This window comes from Arachis hypogaea, chromosome 9, assembly GCF_003086295.3.
Source record: "Arachis hypogaea cultivar Tifrunner chromosome 9, arahy.Tifrunner.gnm2.J5K5, whole genome shotgun sequence".
Taxonomy (NCBI): Eukaryota; Viridiplantae; Streptophyta; class Magnoliopsida; order Fabales; family Fabaceae; genus Arachis; species Arachis hypogaea.
The window spans coordinates 116992675-117013229 of NC_092044.1; the positions used below are offsets into that span (position 1 = coordinate 116992675).

At 34.6% G+C, this 20555-nt stretch overlaps 2 protein-coding genes across 2 annotated transcripts; both read left to right on the forward strand.

Annotated features, from left to right (window-relative positions):
- The first annotated feature begins 1145 nt into the window (after window positions 1-1145).
- LOC112712444 (small ribosomal subunit protein uS13z/uS13y/uS13x) lies at window positions 1146-3139 on the forward strand. Its single transcript, XM_025765337.3, has 4 exons — window positions 1146-1403; window positions 1649-1809; window positions 1967-2155; window positions 2811-3139. The coding sequence occupies exons 1-4, from the start codon at window positions 1401-1403 to the stop codon at window positions 2914-2916; spliced, it is 459 nt and encodes a 152-aa protein (XP_025621122.1). The 5' UTR covers window positions 1146-1400; the 3' UTR covers window positions 2917-3139.
- Window positions 3140-4362: 1223 nt separating this feature from the next.
- On the forward strand, window positions 4363-5897 carry LOC112709598 (F-box/kelch-repeat protein At3g23880-like). Its single transcript, XM_025761485.3, has one exon. The coding sequence runs from the start codon at window positions 4616-4618 to the stop codon at window positions 5798-5800; it is 1185 nt and encodes a 394-aa protein (XP_025617270.1). The 5' UTR covers window positions 4363-4615; the 3' UTR covers window positions 5801-5897.
- Window positions 5898-20555: the final 14658 nt, after the last annotated feature.

Sequence of the window (20555 nt, forward strand, 5' to 3'; positions counted from 1 at the left end):
ATGAAACAAGTTACTGAAATTAGGTCACATACTCGGGAGCTACACGTATTCTGAGATATAATATATGGTTGTGACAATTGATTGGATATTAACCTGTGGAGAAGTTGGAGCCACGTCGTGTTGCCACGTATTTCAATTGACCACTAAAAAAAATAGATAGATTTGGTGGTAATCGATTTTCATAATGTGGATTGATTGATTATTATTGCCCATGCATCGCATTACTTGATACTTTGTTCGTTGAAGGTGGACCAAAAGTTGAATCCAATACTTAATGCCAATGTAGCTATTTAATGAATAATTTCGGCTAAGCGAAAAAACAACCAACTCCTAAGTCGAGAGGGTTAACTGGTACTGAACACATCTGAGTTTTTTATTAATAAATAAATACTTATTAGAGCGTTCTGCTTCATTACCCTTGAATTTTATTTATGACTTTATTTAATTAATTAATTGAGTTATCCACTTCAAATAAAAATAAAACTTGTATTCACATATTACGGTTATTTTGAAAAGTTTTTACTCTTTAAAAATAATTTATTAAAGTTATTTTTTGAAAAAACAATTTTTAAAAATGATAACATTTGTATTTGATATATCAAACTAAAAATAATTTTTAATAAATAAAGAACAAAAATAAAAATAATTGTGTTTATAATTTTTTTTAATTTTAAAAGACTATAATAGATATAAATATAACATAAATTTAGATATTTATTATTATATAAAATTATATTTGAATTTTTAATTTTAATAAAATAAAAAATTGATTTAAAAAATATCTCTTTGGATGATATTAAAAATCCCTTTAATTTTTAAAAATTACAAATATAAATACATGCTTTTTTTTATTCATTGAACACAAAATTTACAAAACAGATCGTATGTGTTGACACTTTTATGAGATTTTTTTGTTTTTAATATTAAAAAAGTTTTTTTTTTTAGTATTTAAACGGAACTAAAGTTTAAAATTACAAGACAAGACACTAATCGACCAGAATAAGAAAATTCCTCTACAATCCAAAAGAAAAACTAAATAAAAATCAAGGGCGATAAGGATGGCCCGCTTATTTTTCTTTTTCAATATAAAAAATTAAGATAATGCAGCACAAATTTAACAAATGTCACATTGTTTTAGGGCCATTGGAGACATGAAAGCCCAAACACAGGAAGGATATTATATGAAATTATGAATTATGGTGTACAGAAGAAGCCCATGTCATGCCCAGATCTGGATTTACTAAGCCCACGAAGGCCCAAATAAATAAAGAAAAGAAAGAAACCCTTCTCCTATTGCGTTGCGTAGTTGGAATAGCGGAGGTTTTAGCAAAGGAGGCGTCGTGCCCAGCTGCGCGGAGCAGAGCCACATCCAACTTCCTTGAATCTCCCTTCATTCAACCATGGTACCAAATTTCTTCTCTTTCTGTATATGTCTTTGATTATTTTGAGAACTCTCTGGTTTTGATTTCAACTATCCTGCAAAGGTGAACTTCCATCGCCTTTTTTTTTTAAAAAAAATTAAAAAATAAAAAACTAGCCTTTGATCTAAAATCTAGGGTTTTGAAACCAACCTTTGCCTTGTTTATGCTTAGAATGCAGTATGATGATTGTGTTATTGTCCTCTTTCTCTATCTTTTGAGTAATGTAGTCTCTAGTGGCAAACGAGGATTTCCAGCACATTCTTCGTGTTCTGAACACAAACGTAGATGGGAAGCAGAAGATTATGTTTGCTATGACCTCCATCAAAGGTATCGGAAGGAGATTCGCCAACATCTGTTGCAAGAAGGCCGATATCGACATGAACAAGAGGTACCTTGTATGTTTATGTATATGTATATGATATCATAAGATAAGTTGTGGCGTTAGTTATCTTACTAATGATTGAAATTATAGACTATAGACTTTAGGATATAAGGCCAGGTTATCTGATAGGGTATGTTTCTGTTGTTGTTGATTGATTGGGCAGAGCTGGTGAATTAAGTGCTGCTGAGCTTGATAATCTGATGACTGTGGTTGCCAACCCAAGGCAATTCAAGATCCCAGACTGGTTCCTCAACAGGAAGAAGGACTACAAGGATGGCAAGTACTCTCAGGTCGTGTCCAACGCCCTCGACATGAAGCTCAGGGATGACTTGGAGAGACTCAAGAAAATCAGGTCTCACTCATAACTCTTTAATGAACTTTTTAATTTAGTCTGATTTAGATTGAATCTTTATTTAGAATTTACGGATAGGGATGGATGTTAATTGTTAGTTTGTTCAATGTAATTTTGGATGAAGTTGAATGTAATCTCTGTTTGATATTGTGCTAACATGATATGTAATGGACCAGTTGATTTTTGGTATGGTTTTTGGTTCAGTTGTTAACTTGCCCTTTTCATTTCACGATGGTGTGATTGTTTATTTCTATTCTTGTTAAATATTTTTATCATAGACGAACAAAATATCCTCATTACTTAGTAGATATAATTATCTGAATCTTCATCTCTTCAATTTAGTTCAATTGCTTTTCATGAGTGTGTATTTGATTTGACTATCCTGCATGATTTGATCTAAAATCATGGTGTTCTTTTTCCATTACAAGATTACGGTTTACAATAATTTCTTAAGATGTACAAATAAGTCATTATATGATGCAACATTAGCTATCTTTTCTCTTGCCAGTCCTCAAAACACATTATATTCAGGGAAATCTGTGGTTAATATATGCTTATGCATTGGTTGACTTAAAAATTCTAGCTGCTGTATGTCTTTTTCTTCATGAACTATTCTAGCTCCTGTATTGACACACACGTTGACACTATTTTTCAGAAACCACCGTGGTTTGAGGCACTACTGGGGCCTCCGAGTTCGCGGTCAACACACCAAGACTACTGGGCGTAGGGGAAAGACCGTTGGTGTTTCCAAGAAGCGTTAAATTGTTATATTTTGGCTTTTGGAAATTAGATATTGTTGAAGAGGCAGACAATGTTTTTACATACCAACTTTGCTTTTTGGTTGTTAAATGCTCTCTTGACCGTTTTCAGTTTTGTTTGTTATTTTCTCTAAGCTTCTTTTTAGTTGAATGAATGATGACTCTTTTTACAGACATGAGACATCCACAATCCAATAGTATTGATTACATTATATTTTAACAAAAAGTTTGCCATCCAAATCTTTTGAAATAATGAGGAATTAGTAAATTGGTGTTGGTTTACTAGTGCTACGTTTGAATTGGCGCTAGTGGGAGTGGAGTAAAATCTAGTTTCAAGGGAATTTAATGAACTCTTCTTGTTTGGACTGGTAAAGTTTATGGAATAGATTTAATTCATCAAAATTATAGTGAAGTTCAATCATACCTGTTACCATTATCTATATTTTTTAATAAATAAAAACAAGTATTTTTCAGAAAATTTTTTTTCTGTTAGTCCCTTGTGCTCACGATCTAATCCATGTGGTTTCATTACACCTGAATAAAATAGTGATAGTGTGGTGAACAATAAATAAAGACTTGGTAGGTTTATCAGCAACAATATTTCCACTTTTTTGTTTACTCAGCAGAGTAAATTTGTATGCAACTTCAAATTTCCACCATAATTAAGCAAGCCTAGAAAAGTGCTGAGTTAGTTCTAAGGAATAGGGAGGAGTTAGCATTTTTGTTGAAATCAGGTCAACACTTAACCATAAAAAAGAAAATGATTACTCAAACATCATTAGATGTCTCACACTACTGAAAATATTGATGATAACTAATTGATGGCTAAACATCACAAATTCTACTGGTTCCTAGCACTTTTTTATGCAAATTCTAAAACCACCCTTTTAAAGTAAAAAAATGAGTGAATACCCCACTCGACTCCTGACAATTATCTCGAAAGGACAACGAGGCAAAAAAAACACTCAACCCGGCCCCTGATTTTTTTTGGACTGATTAGTCTTTATACTAAAAAAACATCGACTTTTTTTTGTACAAGGACCTCGTTATCCTTTTGAGGTAATTGTCAAGAGTCGGGTTGGATTTTTTTTTTGTTTTAGGCTTTGTTTGGATATAAAAAAGAAAATGGAAGACCTGACCAAAAAAAAGAAAAGAAAATGGAAGGAAAGAAAATGAGAAGAAAGAAAATGAGTAAAAAGAAAATAAAAAAAAGTAAAGTTATTTGTATGTTGTTTGAATTAAGAGAAAATGAATAGAAAAAAAAATAGAGAAAAAATTTTATGAATAAAAAAGTGAGGAAAAAAATTATAATAATATAAAATTACATGAATATCTTTATATATATTATATATAAATAATAATTTATTAATGATATAGGATAAATATATAATTTTATTTATATTGTCACATTTCTCTTCATTTTCTTTTTATTTATAGAAAAAAAATAATTTAAGAAATTCCACACTATTTTTTTCTTTCCTCCCTATTTTCTCTTTTCATCCAAATTATAAAAAACTTATTCTTTCCTCTCATTTTCTTTCCCTCCAAATTCCCTCAATTCAAACAATTCCCTCGATCCAACCAATGTGTAAGGGCCTCAGGGTTTCTTCCAAGAAGAAAAGCAACTTCTAAAAATACCAACCCGTCCGAAGTTGCACACTTCCCGGTGCTACTAATCGCGCCGCCCCCTTCTTTCTCCAGAATGAGGGGGAACCTCCTCGGAACCACCGACAAGCGGCACAAACACCTCTCTTCGACGCTGCGGATCCTTCCGGACGATATCATCGCCGAGATCTTGGTGAGGGTTCCGGCGAGTTCCGTTGTGAAATTCAAGATTGTGTGCAAATCATGGAATGCACTAATCTCCAGCCCAAGATTCGCCAGCGACCACCTTCACCGCTCAACAGCAGATCCAACCATGACCCGCCCACGACTCGTATATAGAAGTGATCGCGGATTCAAATTTTTCTCGGTGCAGTCTGTGTATAAGAATCCATCCGCGCCTACTGAGGATGCCTGCTTCCAGATGGATGATGATGTGCATATCTTGGGTTCCTGCAATGGCTTGATCTGCCTCACCTTGCTCAACCGTTATCGTCGCTGGGAATCCATCAGATTGTGGAACCCTTGTACCAGATTGGCTTCCGATTGGTTGAAAATTCGGCCAGAGGGGCCCATATTCGGGAATTACATTTATGGTTTTGGCTATGATCACGTGCATGATAATTACAAGTTTCTTGAGGGTTCTTTGGCACACCACTACAAAGTTCACACCTTTGGTTCGAATTCTTGGACAACCATCATTCAAGATCATTCATTTTATCCCCTGCAGGCGATAGGGAAGTTTGTGAATGGCACTCTCAATTGGGCAGCTCATACTCGTAACAACTGCTTCAAATGGGTGATCCTTTCCTTTGACTTAGCCAACGAGAGTTTTTACCCAATATCCCTGCCTAATAGGGATCATAGTGATTACAGTTATAGTTCTGTTTTCTTTACTATGTTGGGTGTCTTGAGGAACAACCTTTGTGTTTGTTTCAATGAAAACTATAGTCGTTTGGTTTTGTGGGAGATGAAGGAGCATGGGTTTCAAGAGTCTTGGACTAAGTTGGTCACCATATCTAGTGAGCTTTTAGCACCCCGGCGTTATGGATCACAGCTTCTGTCATATAGAGCCTTGTACATCATGGAAAATGATGACGTTCTGGCTGTTTCCTATTATTCCGATGCTCGCAAATTAGTTATGTTTAATGCAAATGTTCGCCAGCTAACGCATACAAGTCTTTGCGAACCAGGTCTTCATAGCTGCTATGTTTATCATGAAAGCTTGGTTTCGCCCTCCCATTTAGGTCTTCCATGTTTATTATATGGATCCACTACTGATTAAATCAACTACATGTTTATTGCTTAATGACTCTTTCTTGTTGTGGCTTCTTTTAAGTCCTACTCTCATTCATTAATGCAGTTTATTTTCTTTTCCTCAACTTGGTGTAGCCCTACATGACTCTACTTTCTAGTTTCCATCCATATGATTATCCCAATGGCTATCTAATAGTAAATTAGTAATATATATCTCTATCAGTACTGCATAAGGTGCATCAGGCACCGTCAATTCATGTTCTCCAAGGTGTCCATACTCTGGAGAAAACACAAGCAATGTGCATCAAACATGTATAACATTGGATTCCTAAATCATGGAGTCATGACAATTAATCAAATCCTTTACTTTTGAACAAAAATGAAGGTCCTAGGTATGCAGGCACTTATTTTCAGATTCCGATACTGTTTCTACCACCACTTCCATAAAATTTCCAGTCATAATAAAGTACAAAGAATGATATATATTTAATTTAATAGGGTGTCCACCGCGCAGCACAACAGAATCAAGTTGTCCAGTGACTAACTATCAATGGAAAAAAAAGTCTGAATGACATAATAGGGTGATCTTAGTTTTCCAATATATTCATCTATGACATCCAACCTTCCAACAGAAAGTATTCTTTGCAGTTTCATTACACCAGAAAATGTTAAAAGTAATACGAAATTTTAGAGGAAAAAGATAATGTAGAGAAGCAATTTACAGAAAGTGCAGCTTTAATTAAACTATACAATTAAAAGTGATAGGGTGAACAACAAAAGACTTGCTAGGTTTATTGCTTGACTTTGAGACCAGTTTCTACGCGTTCAATGAACTGGTCTGCACTCATTGCTCCCTCCTGCAAATCATACCTCAAGAGAAGATATAAAATCAAGCAAACTAACCAGCCATATAATAATAATAATAATAAAAAGATGATGCAAACTATAAATAAACGAAATATATGATGTAGCTTCAACTTGAGAACTCTGTTTTGTGTTTCGAAAATTGGTGGGCACGAGGGAAACTTTCAAGTAAATATATCAAGTAATAATGGTATGACTTCAATATATTTATAGTTATATATACAAAACGAGTGTGAAGATAACATATGTGACAATCTACTAGAACATCAAACATAATGCTACCATTTTATGCTATCAACCACGGACTAAGGTCTTAAACATTCTTGAACAGATGCACTTGTTAGATTCTTAACAATGTAATCAAAGCATGTTTTCATTATGTTTAAGTCAACAAGAACAAGCCTTAGAGACAAAGAATGTGAATGAATGTGCAAACATCCAGTCCTAATTTCGAACTAGATGCAAGTCCACTATATCCAACAATACAAAGTTGAATTAATATTACAATGTGTTATTAATGATACGAGTAAACCCACTCGTAATGGGCCGAATACAGCAATTGCAGACCCGACAACTCATGATGGGCCGAATGTACTATTTGCAGATCCAACAAGCAAAAGAATAAGAAAACCACCTGTGTGGATGAAGGATTATGAAGGGTAATGTGAGGGTGCGTTACAGGGGATTCTTATAGTATGCTGAGGTGGAGAGTTAGTTACAACAATAGAGAGAATGCATGTGTATAAGGAGAGAGGAGTGTAATGAAGGAGGATAGGCATTTTCATATGGAAGGTTGTTATAGTAGTCTTCCCTGAGTCAGGGTTGCTGCCATTGTTAATTTACTACAATTACATTCTCATTGTTTCATTGATTACTTGGTATTTTCCTGCATTGTTATATATCTTCACTTGCTGAATTTGTTCTGGTGTGAATTGTCTTTTGGTTACCTATTAATTGGTGCTTTCATTGAGAGAATCGGAGCCATGGCAGAAGGAACGCGTCTGAACCGATTATAGGAGCTCACTTTGTCGAATAAGCAAGAGGTCACCACCCTTAGCCGCGGTCTCGTGGAAGTAACGAGAGAATCGCCGATACGCAAGCTTAGCTCACGAACATGGACTCTTCTTTACAATCTATTGAAAAACTGCTTCGTGAGAATTTGAAATTGAAGCTTAAGGTGAATGATTATGGCTTCAATGGTGACGACACCATGAAAGGTGGTTCAGGGTCTGTGAGTGTGGGGGCTGAGCAACCGTGGCCTCGACTCAGAGTGAAAGTCGCCGATGTACCAATGTTCGACGGTGAGGGGGTGGAGGATTGGGTGTTTCGGGCCCGCCAATACTTAGAGACTTTTGAGATACCCATGGAACAACGAATCAGGGTATTGTCATTTCACTTGGTAGGGGCGGCTTATGCTTGGTACCGGTGGGGGATCAACAACAACATGGCGTATACATGCGAAGGATTTCTGGAGGTGATGGTCCTCAGATTTGGAAAGAACCTCTATTATGATTCCCGAACCGCCATTAAAGAGTTGAAGCAGAGTGGATCGGTGGAAGAATATCAATGCCAATTTGAAGAATTGACCAACCGAGTCAACGGATTGAGTGAAGAATGGATAATCTCACTCTTCGTAGCCGGACTCAAGGAGCCATTGAAGTGTGAATTGCTCTTGGCCCAACCTACCTCTTAGGTACAAGCTGTCTTCATCGCCAAACTGCATGAACAAAAAATGCTGTAATTGCGGGCCTAGCTAGAAGCACTAGTAGTAAGCCAATTACGCAACAAGCCCCAACCCGATTTGCACCCAACCGCACTCTCAATCCCAATTACACTAATCAAAAAATTCAAACTAATCCTACATCTACCAAACCCTGCGATTCTCCATTCCACCAACACTGCCAAGATGTGGTTCGATTTGTCAATCGTTGTGTGGAGTGTCAGTGTACAAAGTATGTCACTGCCAAGCCACAGGGACTCTTGCAACTGCTTCCGGTTCCGGCAAAGTCTTGGGAAGACATTAGTTTAGACTTCATCACTAAACTACCAAATTCCAATGGTTTTACTGCGGTGTTAGTAGTGGTGGATCGGTTCAGTAAGACAGCTCGTATTACGCCGTTGAAGACGGGGTTCACTACCAAAGTGGTCGCTCAAAAATTCATCAATTCCGTGGTGAGGTATCATGGATTCCCAGCCACTATTGTCTCAGACAGGGACCCTCTTTTTCTTAGTCGTTTTTGGAAATAATTGTTTCAGCATTGTGGTACTAAATTGCTCTATAGCACAGCTTATCATCCTCAGAAGGATGGGCAAACCGAGGTTGTTAATAGGACCCTGGAGCAATATCTGCGTGTGTTTATACATGCTCATCCAACCAAGTGGTCTGCCTACCTCAATTGGGCAGAGTTTTGTTACAATAATTCTTTTCACTCCACCATTGAAATGTCACCACATGAGGCCTTGTATGGGTTTGCTGTCAGAACCCGGCTATACTAGTCGCTCTTCTTTGGTCCAAGACGTGGATGATCTATTGCGAGTTAGGGAGATTCTTGACATGGAACTCCAATTTCGCCTCCAACAAGCCCAAGAACGCATGAAACGCCAAGCTGATTCTCATAGACGTGAAAAACCATTCAATGTTGGTGATTTAGTTCTCTTAAAGCTTCAACTATATCGGCAGGGGTCCGTAGTGACGCGAAGACATTTGAAGGTTGGTAAAATATTTTGGACCATTTAAGGTGCTCCAAAGAGTGGGAACTGTCGCTTACAAACTGGATTTGCCAGTTGGAAGTGCAATTCATCCCGTTTTTTCATGTTTCACTACTGAAGGAGTTTAAGGGTGAGTCCGTTGTGGTAGGGGGCATCAACGAGCTTCCTCTTTCTCTGCCTTTTGAACCAGTGCCGGTAGCCATTATTGATAGTAGAATCTTGCAGCTTGATGATGGGTCTCAGGATGTTCAAGTGTTGGTGGAATGGCAAGGAACACCAAGAGAGGAAGCAACATGGGTGAGTTGGGCTGAGTTGGTGAGAATGTATCCTGCGGAAGACCTTGAGGACAAGGTCATTGTAATGGGGGAGTGATTGATACGAGTAAACCCACTCGTAATGGGCCGAATACAGCAATTGCAGACCCGACAACTCATGATGGGCCGAATGTACCATATGCAGATCCAACAAGCAAAAGAATAAGAAAACCACCTGTGTGGATGAAGAATTATGAAGGGTAATATGAGGGTGCGTTACAGAGGATTCTTATAGTATGCTGAGGTGGAGAGTTAGTTACAACAATAGAGAGAATGCATGTGTATAAGGAGAGAGGAGTGTAATGAAAGAGGATAGACATTTTCATATGAAAGGTTTTTATAGTAGTCTTCTTTGAGTCAGGGTTGCTGCCATTGTTAATTTACTACAATTACATTTTTACTGTTTCATTGATTACTTGATATTTTCCTGCATTATTATATATCTTCACTTACTAAATTTGTTCTGGTGTGAATTGCCTTTTGGTTACTTATTAATTAACCTCTTTACTAAACTGATTTATAAATGTAACTTCAAAATTCAACCAGAACTAAACAAGGCAAGAAGAAAATGTTTGTTTCTTTGCTTCAACCTAAACAAGTTTAAAGAAGTACATTTAAAATTCTAAAATCGCAAATTGGCCAAATAATTCAGGAATCAGTGTAATGAAATAGTAAATAATCGGTATAGAAGATGAAATTTAAGAATGATTTCTTGATATATTTTAATGTTAGTATTTTTATTATAAATAATTAACACTGAATATAATTAATTTTTACTGTTATAATTTAATTACTGATTTACATACAATCATCTATGTATTTGTTGTATATGTATTTATTTGTGTGTTATGATTTTTGTTAAATTTATATTATATTATTATGCATTATTATATATACTTATATAACTAAATATATTAATACTAATATATTAATTGGATATATATTTAAAAAAATTCTTTCTCGTTGAAAGGGAGATACTTTTTAAATTAAAAAAAAATTAAAGAAACTCTTCTGGCGGTAAACAAGTTGTTTTTAGAGTAATTAAAAGGAATAAAAGAAAAGTGCCTCATCCACTGCAAGAAGGGTGATCCCTTGGTCTCTTTAAAAATCTTAAGAGTAAAAACAACTTGAAAACAAAATAAAGTGATATCATATTTATCATAGTTATAACATATGTATAAGATTGACGTGTTTATAGTATTTATTGATAATATTAACTATAAAATTGTTTTTTTTAATTTAAATTTAATAATGAAGGTTGTGATAGACTTAGAGAAGGGGGGTTGAATCTATGCCTTCCTTTTTAATTACAGAAGTTATCCTTTTCAAACAAACTTTCAATTTTGGTTCTATTTGAATTCAGCAGTAGAAATTTATGAGACAATTTTTTTTTGTCTCATGAATATCAGAAAACAGAACACAGCAGAGAAGAGAAAAGCTAACACCAGCATGTATCTTGGTTCGGTTGCCTTGTGCTATACAACCTACGTCCAGTCTCCTCCACAACAATGGAGGAATTTCCACTATAGTTAAAAGTATTACATACACCAATTCCACAGGATTGACACAATCCTTTCACACTCAAGTTCTAACCTAACTTGACATTGGCTATGCTAATACCTAACTATTCACTCTTAGTGCTAACCTAACTAAGAAAAGGATACCTCACAGGTACAAGATACAAGACATAAACATACCTAAAGAAATCTGAAATTAACTCTAGGCTTTTCTCTCAAGTGTATCACTCAACCTTTTTCCACTCATGGCTTTTACTTGAGCTCTCTCAATATGTCTTTTCTCACAAGAAATTACAGAAAGATAAACATTGAAAAGTACATCACAATTTGTAAAACATGAAGGAGATTGACTTCATCAACAGCTTCTTTGTTATGTGAAAAACCAGCTTCGCAAGCCTCAGATTTAGTTCTTCAGTATTGGCCGAATGCTTCTTTGAAAGAAAGCATTATCCAAGTAGAGGAACTTCTTCACAGAATACAACTCACCAAGCTCTGGTTTTCTCTCCTTGGTTCTGAATGAGCAGCAAGATTTCTTTTATCTCCTTGCATGTTGCTCTTCCTAGGTCAACTTCTTGAGCAGTGTGCTTCACCAACCCCAGCCGTTCACTTTCTCCCATTTTTACTCAAATTAGGAACTTTGGTTCTGACCATCTTTTTGACCGAAAGCCATAAAACAGCAACCACAAAAGTTTTCCAATGGTAGCCCGAATCTGAGCCATTGAGAAACTACTTGGTCCCTAAGATTTTCTTATGACTGTAGATACACAGCAAAAAAGAACAGAAATCCTCTTTTCCATGTAACTCAAAATGGATAGGCAGAACGTTGAAGATGAAGAGAAGAAAGTGTGTTGCATGTATGAGGAAATGGGTTTACCTTTAATCTTTTCTTAAGCTTGATTTGGTTTGAACATGCTGATTTGACCTCTACCTTTCAAGCTTAATCTCTTTCTCTCTCTCTCTCTTGCTTCTTTGGTGAATAGCTTAGGGAAGAAGCTCTCTTTCTCTTTCTCACTTTTCTGAGTTTCTGACCAACACACAGAAGTGAACGTTGCTTGTGATGTGAGATCAAATTGGAGGGATTTGTTGCTAACGGGCTTGGATCGGATATGGTTCATGTAACCCGTTTGACCCATCTTACTTTTTTCTTTGTTTTTCGTTGGGCTTCACTTGATTTACCAGCCCACCAGCTTTGTTATTTTGTTTTCATTCCAATTGGGCTGCTGGATTTAATTTAAGCCTGCAACATTTCATAAAATAATTAGCAACATATAATTATTAACAATCACAACTAAATATTTATATTGTCCAAAAAATAATATTTGTCATCACTAATTAATTTAGTTAATTTCTTAACTCAACAAATAACAACATCAAAATTAGTCATAGGAAGAGATGATTATATTATGAGTTAGATATTATTTATAATAATATAACCTCTTATAACTCTTATAAACTTAAGAATGATTTCTTAATACATTTTAATGTTATTTCTTTTGTTGTAAATAATTAACACTGAATGTAATTAATTTTTACTGTTATAATTTAATTACTGATTTACATACAATCATCTATTTGTTTGTTGTAAATGTACTTATTTGTGTGTTACGATTTTTGTTAAATTTATATTATATTATTATATGTTGTTATATATAATTGTATAATTAAATATATTAATACGAATATATTAATAATCTGACCGTTACAACTTTAATGCCTTAACTCGACATTATACACCATAACTCGGCAATTTTCGTCATAATTCGGCGGTTACACGTTATAATCGAACTCAACGGACTACCTTTAACTCGGCATTATACACCAAAACTCGACAATTTGCGTCATAATTCGGCGGTTACACGTTATAATCGGGCTCAACGGATTACATTCTGGAATAAAACTGTCTGATCAGGTATTTATTACTTATTAAATCTAATAACTGCTCATCAATTTAGATAAAGAACGTAATTGACCTATCTTACTTCACCTATAAAGGTATGATGTTTTATCCTCAACAGGGACACACTGAATTCACGGTATTAACTTAAGCATCGGAGTGCCTTTTGCAGGTACACTCCCTCTTTGCTCATACTCTCTATGACGTGACACCCCTCTGGACGAGAAGTTTGGACCATCTCAGCTTATAGCTCGACGTTAAAGGCTAAAGCTCGACGTCAACTCCTGTAGCCAAGGTTACGTCCAGGTTGTTCACACAAGAACAATTGGCGCCCACTGTAGGGCCCAAAAATATAATTCTTTTCATTTTCATCGGCCTCGACATTTTCACCTCCAACCATGGCTGAGCAACTTCCACTACGCCGTCTGAGCTCCTTCAGATGGTGACCGAGTTACAACAAGCCAACCAGCACATGGCGGAGGAGAATCAAAGAATGGCGTATCAGATTGCTAACCTAACTAATGTTCGGATTGAAAACAATGATGGACATCAAGAACGAATCGAAGAAGCCGAGCATCATTCTGATCCAACACGTCTCTGAAACTGCTCAGAATGAAGAAGTTCGGAACGAAAGAGCCCAACCTGAGCACAATGAGAAAGCTCTGCTAGAAAAAAAGGTTGGAGAGACAGATAACTCGCCTGGACCATTCACTGCCGATAAATAGAAAAGGTGGAGGTAGCACAAGCTCTGTAAGAAAACGCTCTTACCGAGCTATGTTTTCAATCAAAGCCAGTCCGAACAATCTTCAAACGCCTCCACGCGTCCCCCAGATGACGTTTCAAGCATCCGATTTCAATACAGCTACAACAAATCTAGATGATCCTGTGGTAATCTCCATTCAACTTGGAGATCCCCTGGTAAAAAAGGTACTGCTTGACCCGAGGAGCAGCGCCGACCTTTTTTGAATAAGTTCGGCGTTATTGTTTCTACAATTCATCTCTGTGTTAAGTTTCCCTTACAGGATGACACTATTGCAACATTTCACAATGATAATCGTGACGCTAGGCAATGTTACAACAATAGCCTCAAAAGGCCCAACCAAAATATAAATGCACATGTTCACACCATTAGCAATCAAGACGAATCCCCAGTGTCGGCACCTTGACACAAGAGCCGACGTTCTCGAACGACCAACCCCTACGGAGGACTTACACAAAATCTTTTTTGCAGATAGCTAAAAAAAATTCACTTACGTCGGATCCACACTAAGCTTGGAAGAGAAAACCTCATTTCAAAAATTTTTACAACAAAATGCCGATTTGTTTGCTTGGACCCTAGCAGATATGCCAGGTATTGACCCTTCTGTAATTTCTCATAAGTTAGAATTAAACCCATCTGTCCATATATAATTATATGAAACTTCATCTTTTCAATTTAGTTCAATTTCTTTTCATGAGTGTATATTTGATTTGACTATCCTGCATGATTTCATCTAAAATCATGGTGTTCCTTTTTCATTACAAGATTACGGTTTACAATAATTTCTTAAGATGTAGAAATAAGTTATTATATGATGCAACACTAGCTATCTTCTCTCTTGCTAGTCCTCAAAACACATTATATTCAGGGAAATCCGTGGTTAATATATGCTTATGCATTGGTTGACTTAAAAATTCTAGCTGCTGTATGTCTTTTTCTTCATGAACTATTCTAGTTGCTGTATTGACACACACGTTGACACTATTTTTCAGAAACCGTCGTGGTTTGAGGCACTACTGGGGCCTCCGAGTTCGCGGTCAACACACCAAGACTACTGGGCGTAGGGGAAAGACCGTTGGTGTGTCCAAGAAGCGTTAAACTGTTATATTTTGGCTTTTGGAAATTAGATATTGTTGAAGAGGCAGATAATGTTTTTACATGCCAACTTTGCTTTTTGGTTGTTAAATGCTCTCTTGACCGTTTTCAGTTTTGTTTGTTATTTTCTCTAAGCTTCTTTTTAGTTGAATGAACGATGATTCTTTTTACAGACATGAGACATCCACAATCCAATAGTACTGATTACATTATATTTTAACAAAAAGTTTGCCATCCAAATCTTTTGAAATAATGAGGAATTAGTAAATTGGTGTTGGTTTACTAGTGCTACGTTTGAATTGGCACTTGTGGGAGTGGAGTAAAATCTAGTTTCAAGGGAATTTAATGAACTCTTCTTGTTTGGATTGGTAAAGTTATAATGGAATAGATTTAATTCATAAAATTATAGTGAAGTTCAATCATACCTATGTTACCATTATCTAAATTGTTTTATAAATAAAAACAAGTATTTTTCAGAAATTTTTTTTTCTGTTAGTCCCTTGTGCTCACGATATAATTCATGTGGTTTCACCTGAATAAAATGGTGATAAGGTGGTAAACAATAAATAAAGACTTGGTAGGTTTATTAGCAGCAATATTTCCACTTTTTTGCTTACTCAGCAGTCAGCAGAGTAAATTTGTGGATTTTTTATTTTATAATTGGGGAAGAGATGGTATTTTGCGTTAAAATAGAAGAAAACAGAATTTTACAGGAGATTGGGGGCGCCATCCTGACGGATATGCAATACGTCCCGTTCGTAATGCACCCACAATCTACCCCCTTGTATTGATTACATGCATGACACGTGTCTATAGCCCCCTCAACCTGTGAATCTCATAATCTCCCTTGATCCCTCTTCTTACTCACGTTCTCTCTCTTCCTTTCACTTTCAAATCTTGTTCCCTCTCCCCTGAACACCACACTCAAGTGACTCAACAATTCTTTCTTCTTTCTTCTATAACTCAAAACAACCCCTTCCCCCATACTAAAACTTCATCTTCAGATTTATTGATTTCAACTATATCGCCATCAACATCACCAAGTAAGTACATTTTTTAGTAATAATGTTTTTAGTGAGTTTAATTTTTTAATTAGTGTAAATAAAAAATAAATTAGATTAGTTTTCAGAAATTAATTTGGGTTAATTAATTCATTGTTAGTAGTAATAGTGTTGAACTTAGTATTAATTAGGATCACAATCTTTGTTAGATTAAGATAATACTAAAATATATTTTTAACTTGTAAACAGAAACAGTACTTAATATATTATTAAGATACTTTAAACATACTTTATATATTATATATTTTTGTAGAAGAATTTAAATACTTAAATATATACTACAATACATACATACGAACATAGATATGTTAAAATTTAAATATGTATTTTATATATTTTACAATAAGTTAATCATATTTAATATAATATATTAATATATATTGTTTACATATATTATTTATAAAAATATAAAATATAAGATTTCATGCTATGTTCAGAATATATTTTATTTAATGTATTATTAAATTTATATTGAATAAATGTTAAAGTAGGATATGTTGTTTATTTCAAACAGAACCGAAAATATTATATATAAAATTATTTAAATATGCTTTTATTTATTTATTTAATGTTAGAAAAATATTGGATATATGTTAGATATAGTTTATATAATGTAATAGTTTTTTGTTTCAGAAATAATACAAATAGAAGATGGTTCGTGACATTACGCGTTCTGAAAATTACATTGTTGAATACCTTGAACGTCCACCATATGTAAATATTTTTATGTTTGTATATTTGTTAATATTGCTGTTGTTATTATCGTACTTAGTATTATTGCTAATATTGTCGTTGTTATTATTATTATTATTATTATTATTATTATTATTATTATTATTATTATTATTATTATTATTATTATTTATGTTTGTTTATTTTTTTTGTTTCTATTTTTAATTATAATTTTTTATTTGTTTCAGAGTTCAAGAAATTTAGAATCAAGACATCTGAACCAAGATTCATATGATCCCCGAGTTGAGATCGAGTTACGAGATAGTAGATTCTATCACATATCTCAAATTGGGAGACTTGTTTTGCACAATGCACTTATAAATGCCTTAATCGAGCGATGGCGTCCAGAGACTCATACGTTTCATCTTCCACACGGTGAATGCACGATAACCTTAGAGGATGTTGCAATGATATTTGGACTCCCGATAGATGGTATGCTGGTGTCAGAATTTATAGATAGCAGCACTAATGGCCTCGAAAATGAATTCATGACACAATTTGGTATTGTACCTACTGCCGCTGATCATAAAGGAAGCAGTGTCAAGCTTGCATGGCTCCGCACCCTAAAGCGGCGCATGCAGTTGGACATCGCACTTGGTAGTCAAATGTACGTCAAGATACACTTATTTTTGTTGTTTGGTACAAATTTATTTTGCGACAAGTCAGGAATGACATTCCACTGGAAGTTCTTGCCTTTGCTCCGAAATTTTTCTGACATTAGAGGCTTTAGCTGGGAATCCGCTTGCCTGTCACATTTGTATAGGGCATTATGTCAGGCATCACGTTATGATTGCAAGGAGGTGGATGGCCCATTGGCACTACTTTGTATATGGGCTTGGGAACGGTTACCGTTCCTAGCACCGGTGCGATTGCATCCTAGTTTTCCGCTTGTGTACAGGTAAAATTATTTCATATGTTAACATATTATCGCTTATGTATTGTTTAGGTATATTATATAACATATATTGGTACTGAGTGTTAGAGATTTATTTTATTTTAGTTGGATGTTTTGGCGCTCGTAGTTTCACGGATACCAAAAATGGACCATTTCTCACATCAGGCGTTTACTAGATGATATACCTGCAGATGGGGTTAGTTTTTTTGTTGTATTTAACAGTGTTGTTATTAATATTGGCATTATATTTGTGTTTGTATTTATGCAGTCATTTTGGAATGTTTTTGCAGTTTGTGTGGAACCCGTACATTCCTGATCATATAGAAAATATTGTAGTTCCAAATGACATTTTGCAGCATCGATTGATGTGGAGTGCAGTTGTGCCACTAATATCGTTTGAATGCATTAAGTGGCATGCATCAGACCGGGTCATGTGGCAATTCGGTCTGGCGCAGGAAGTTCCTGGAGAAGCTACTCGTCTTGTAGAATCTCACAACGTGGTTCTGACTGGACCAAAGAACAAAGATTGGAGAGTTGAGCATTCTGGATACATTATGAGCTGGACAAACCGTTTGAGTTCCGTTCTGGTTGGTGATCCTACACTACACCATCAAGCATCCGATCGGTATATGCAATGGTATACAGAAGCATATGGGACTCACCTGCGATTGACTGGTTATGTTCCACAGCCACAGCCACAGGCACAGCCACAACCGCAGCCACAGCCGATCATACACCCATACCAACTGCCAACTTCCTTTCCACACCAGTACCCGTACACACAGCCAAACCCTGACCCTGGACCATCATTCTTCAGTCAGTTGTTCCCTGACTCACACTCACTACACATGCCTCCCTACCAAGGATATTATCGACCTTTTATGTCACAGCATGTAGACATAGCTGCACAGTCATCAAACCACCAGCTATATCAGTGGGTGGCTGAAACAGAGACATCTCAATGGGTAAATGACTTGTTCTTTAACCCTCAGCTACAAGTGCAGCAATCCCAGCCTCAACCTCCTACAGTTAACGAGTAGGTACCACAGCATAGTCAGCAATCGCCTCAAATTGCGCTGGGTCGGTCATCTGTGGATTCGAGACTAAGACGTCGCAGTCCATCTTTATGCTCGGGGTCTAGAAGGTCTGTTGACTCGATCCAGAGTCTCGCTAGAGGGATTGGTCGCAGTAATGCTATTAATTTTTCTCAAGTGCAAGCACCAATGACTGCGGCTGATAATAATAGTGAGGACGACAGTGAAGATGATAGCAATGGTAATAGTGTAGTTAATATTGGTGTAAAGAAGAAAATGTAACTTCAAAATTCCACCAGAACTAAACAAGGCAAGAAGAAAATGTTTGTTTCTTTGCTTCAACCTAAACAAATTTAAAGAAATACATTTAAAATTCTAAAATCGCAAATTGGCCAAATAATTCAAGAATCAGTGTAATGGAATAGTAAATAATCGGCATAGAAGATGAAACTTAAGAATGATTTCTTGATATATTTTAATGTTAGTATTTTTATTGTAAATAATTAACACTGAATATAATTAATTTTTATTGTTATATTATTTAATTACTGATTTACATACAATCATCTATGTATTTGTTGTATATGTATTTATTTGTGTGTTATGATTTTTGTTAAATTTATATTATATTATTATGCATTATTATATATACTTATATAACTAAATATATTAATATTAAATATAATATTATTAATTGGATATATATATTTGAAAAATTCTTTCTCGTTGAAAGGGAGATACTTTTTAAATTAAAAAAAAAATTAAAGAAACTCTTCTGGCGGTAAACAAGTTGTTTTTAGAGTAATTAAAAAGAATAAAAGAAAAGTGCCTCATCCACTGCAAGAAGGGTGATCCCTTGGTCTCTTTAAAAAGCTTAAGAGTAAAAACAATTTGAAAACAAAATAAAGTGATATCATATTTATAATAGTTATAACATATGTATAATATGACGTGTTTATAGTATTTTTTGATAATATTAACTATAGAATTTTTTTTAGAATTTAAATTTAATAACAACATCAAAATTATTCTTAAAAAGAGATGATTATATTATGAATTAGATAGTATTTATAATAATATAACCTCTTATAACTCTTATAAACTTAAGAATAATTTCTTGATATATTTTGATGTTATTATTTTTGTTGTAAATCATTAATACTGAATATAATTAATTTTTATTGTTATAATTTAATTACTGATTTACATACAATCATCTATTTATTTGTTGTATATGTATTTATTTGTGTGTTACGATTTTTGTTAAATTTATATTGTTATACGTTGTTATATCTATTTGTATAATTAAATATAATATTAATAATTAGATATACATATATATTTAAAAAAATACTCTAGTTGTTTTAGAGTATTATTTTTTTTTTTAAAAGTTCCTTTTCCACTGAGAGAAGGATGAGCCCTTGACCCCTTTAAAAAGCTTAAGAGTAAAAGCAACTTGAAAACAAAATAAAGTGATACTAAATTTATAGCAGTTGTAATATATGTATAACATGACCTGTTTATAGTATTTATTGATAATATTAACTATAAAATTATTTTTTTTAGAATTCAAATTTAATAATAGATAACAGGGGTGTAAGTTACCAAATCAGATCGAAAATTATTGCAAATCGAACCGAAAATTACAACAATCTATTTGAAAACTGAAAAAATCGTTTTTTTTGTTTTTTCCGAACAAAATCGATCGGTTCGATTTGGTTTTCGGTTGACTCGATAGAAACCGAACCAAACCAAACCAAACCGAACATATGCATCCATTTCAATATTTTAACCATTTTAATCTTTAACCTAACAACAAAAATCTCCAACCCCTAACCATATCAATGTTTTACTCTTATTATTTTAGTTTATTGACTATTTTGAACCTCTAATTATTGTGATTCATAT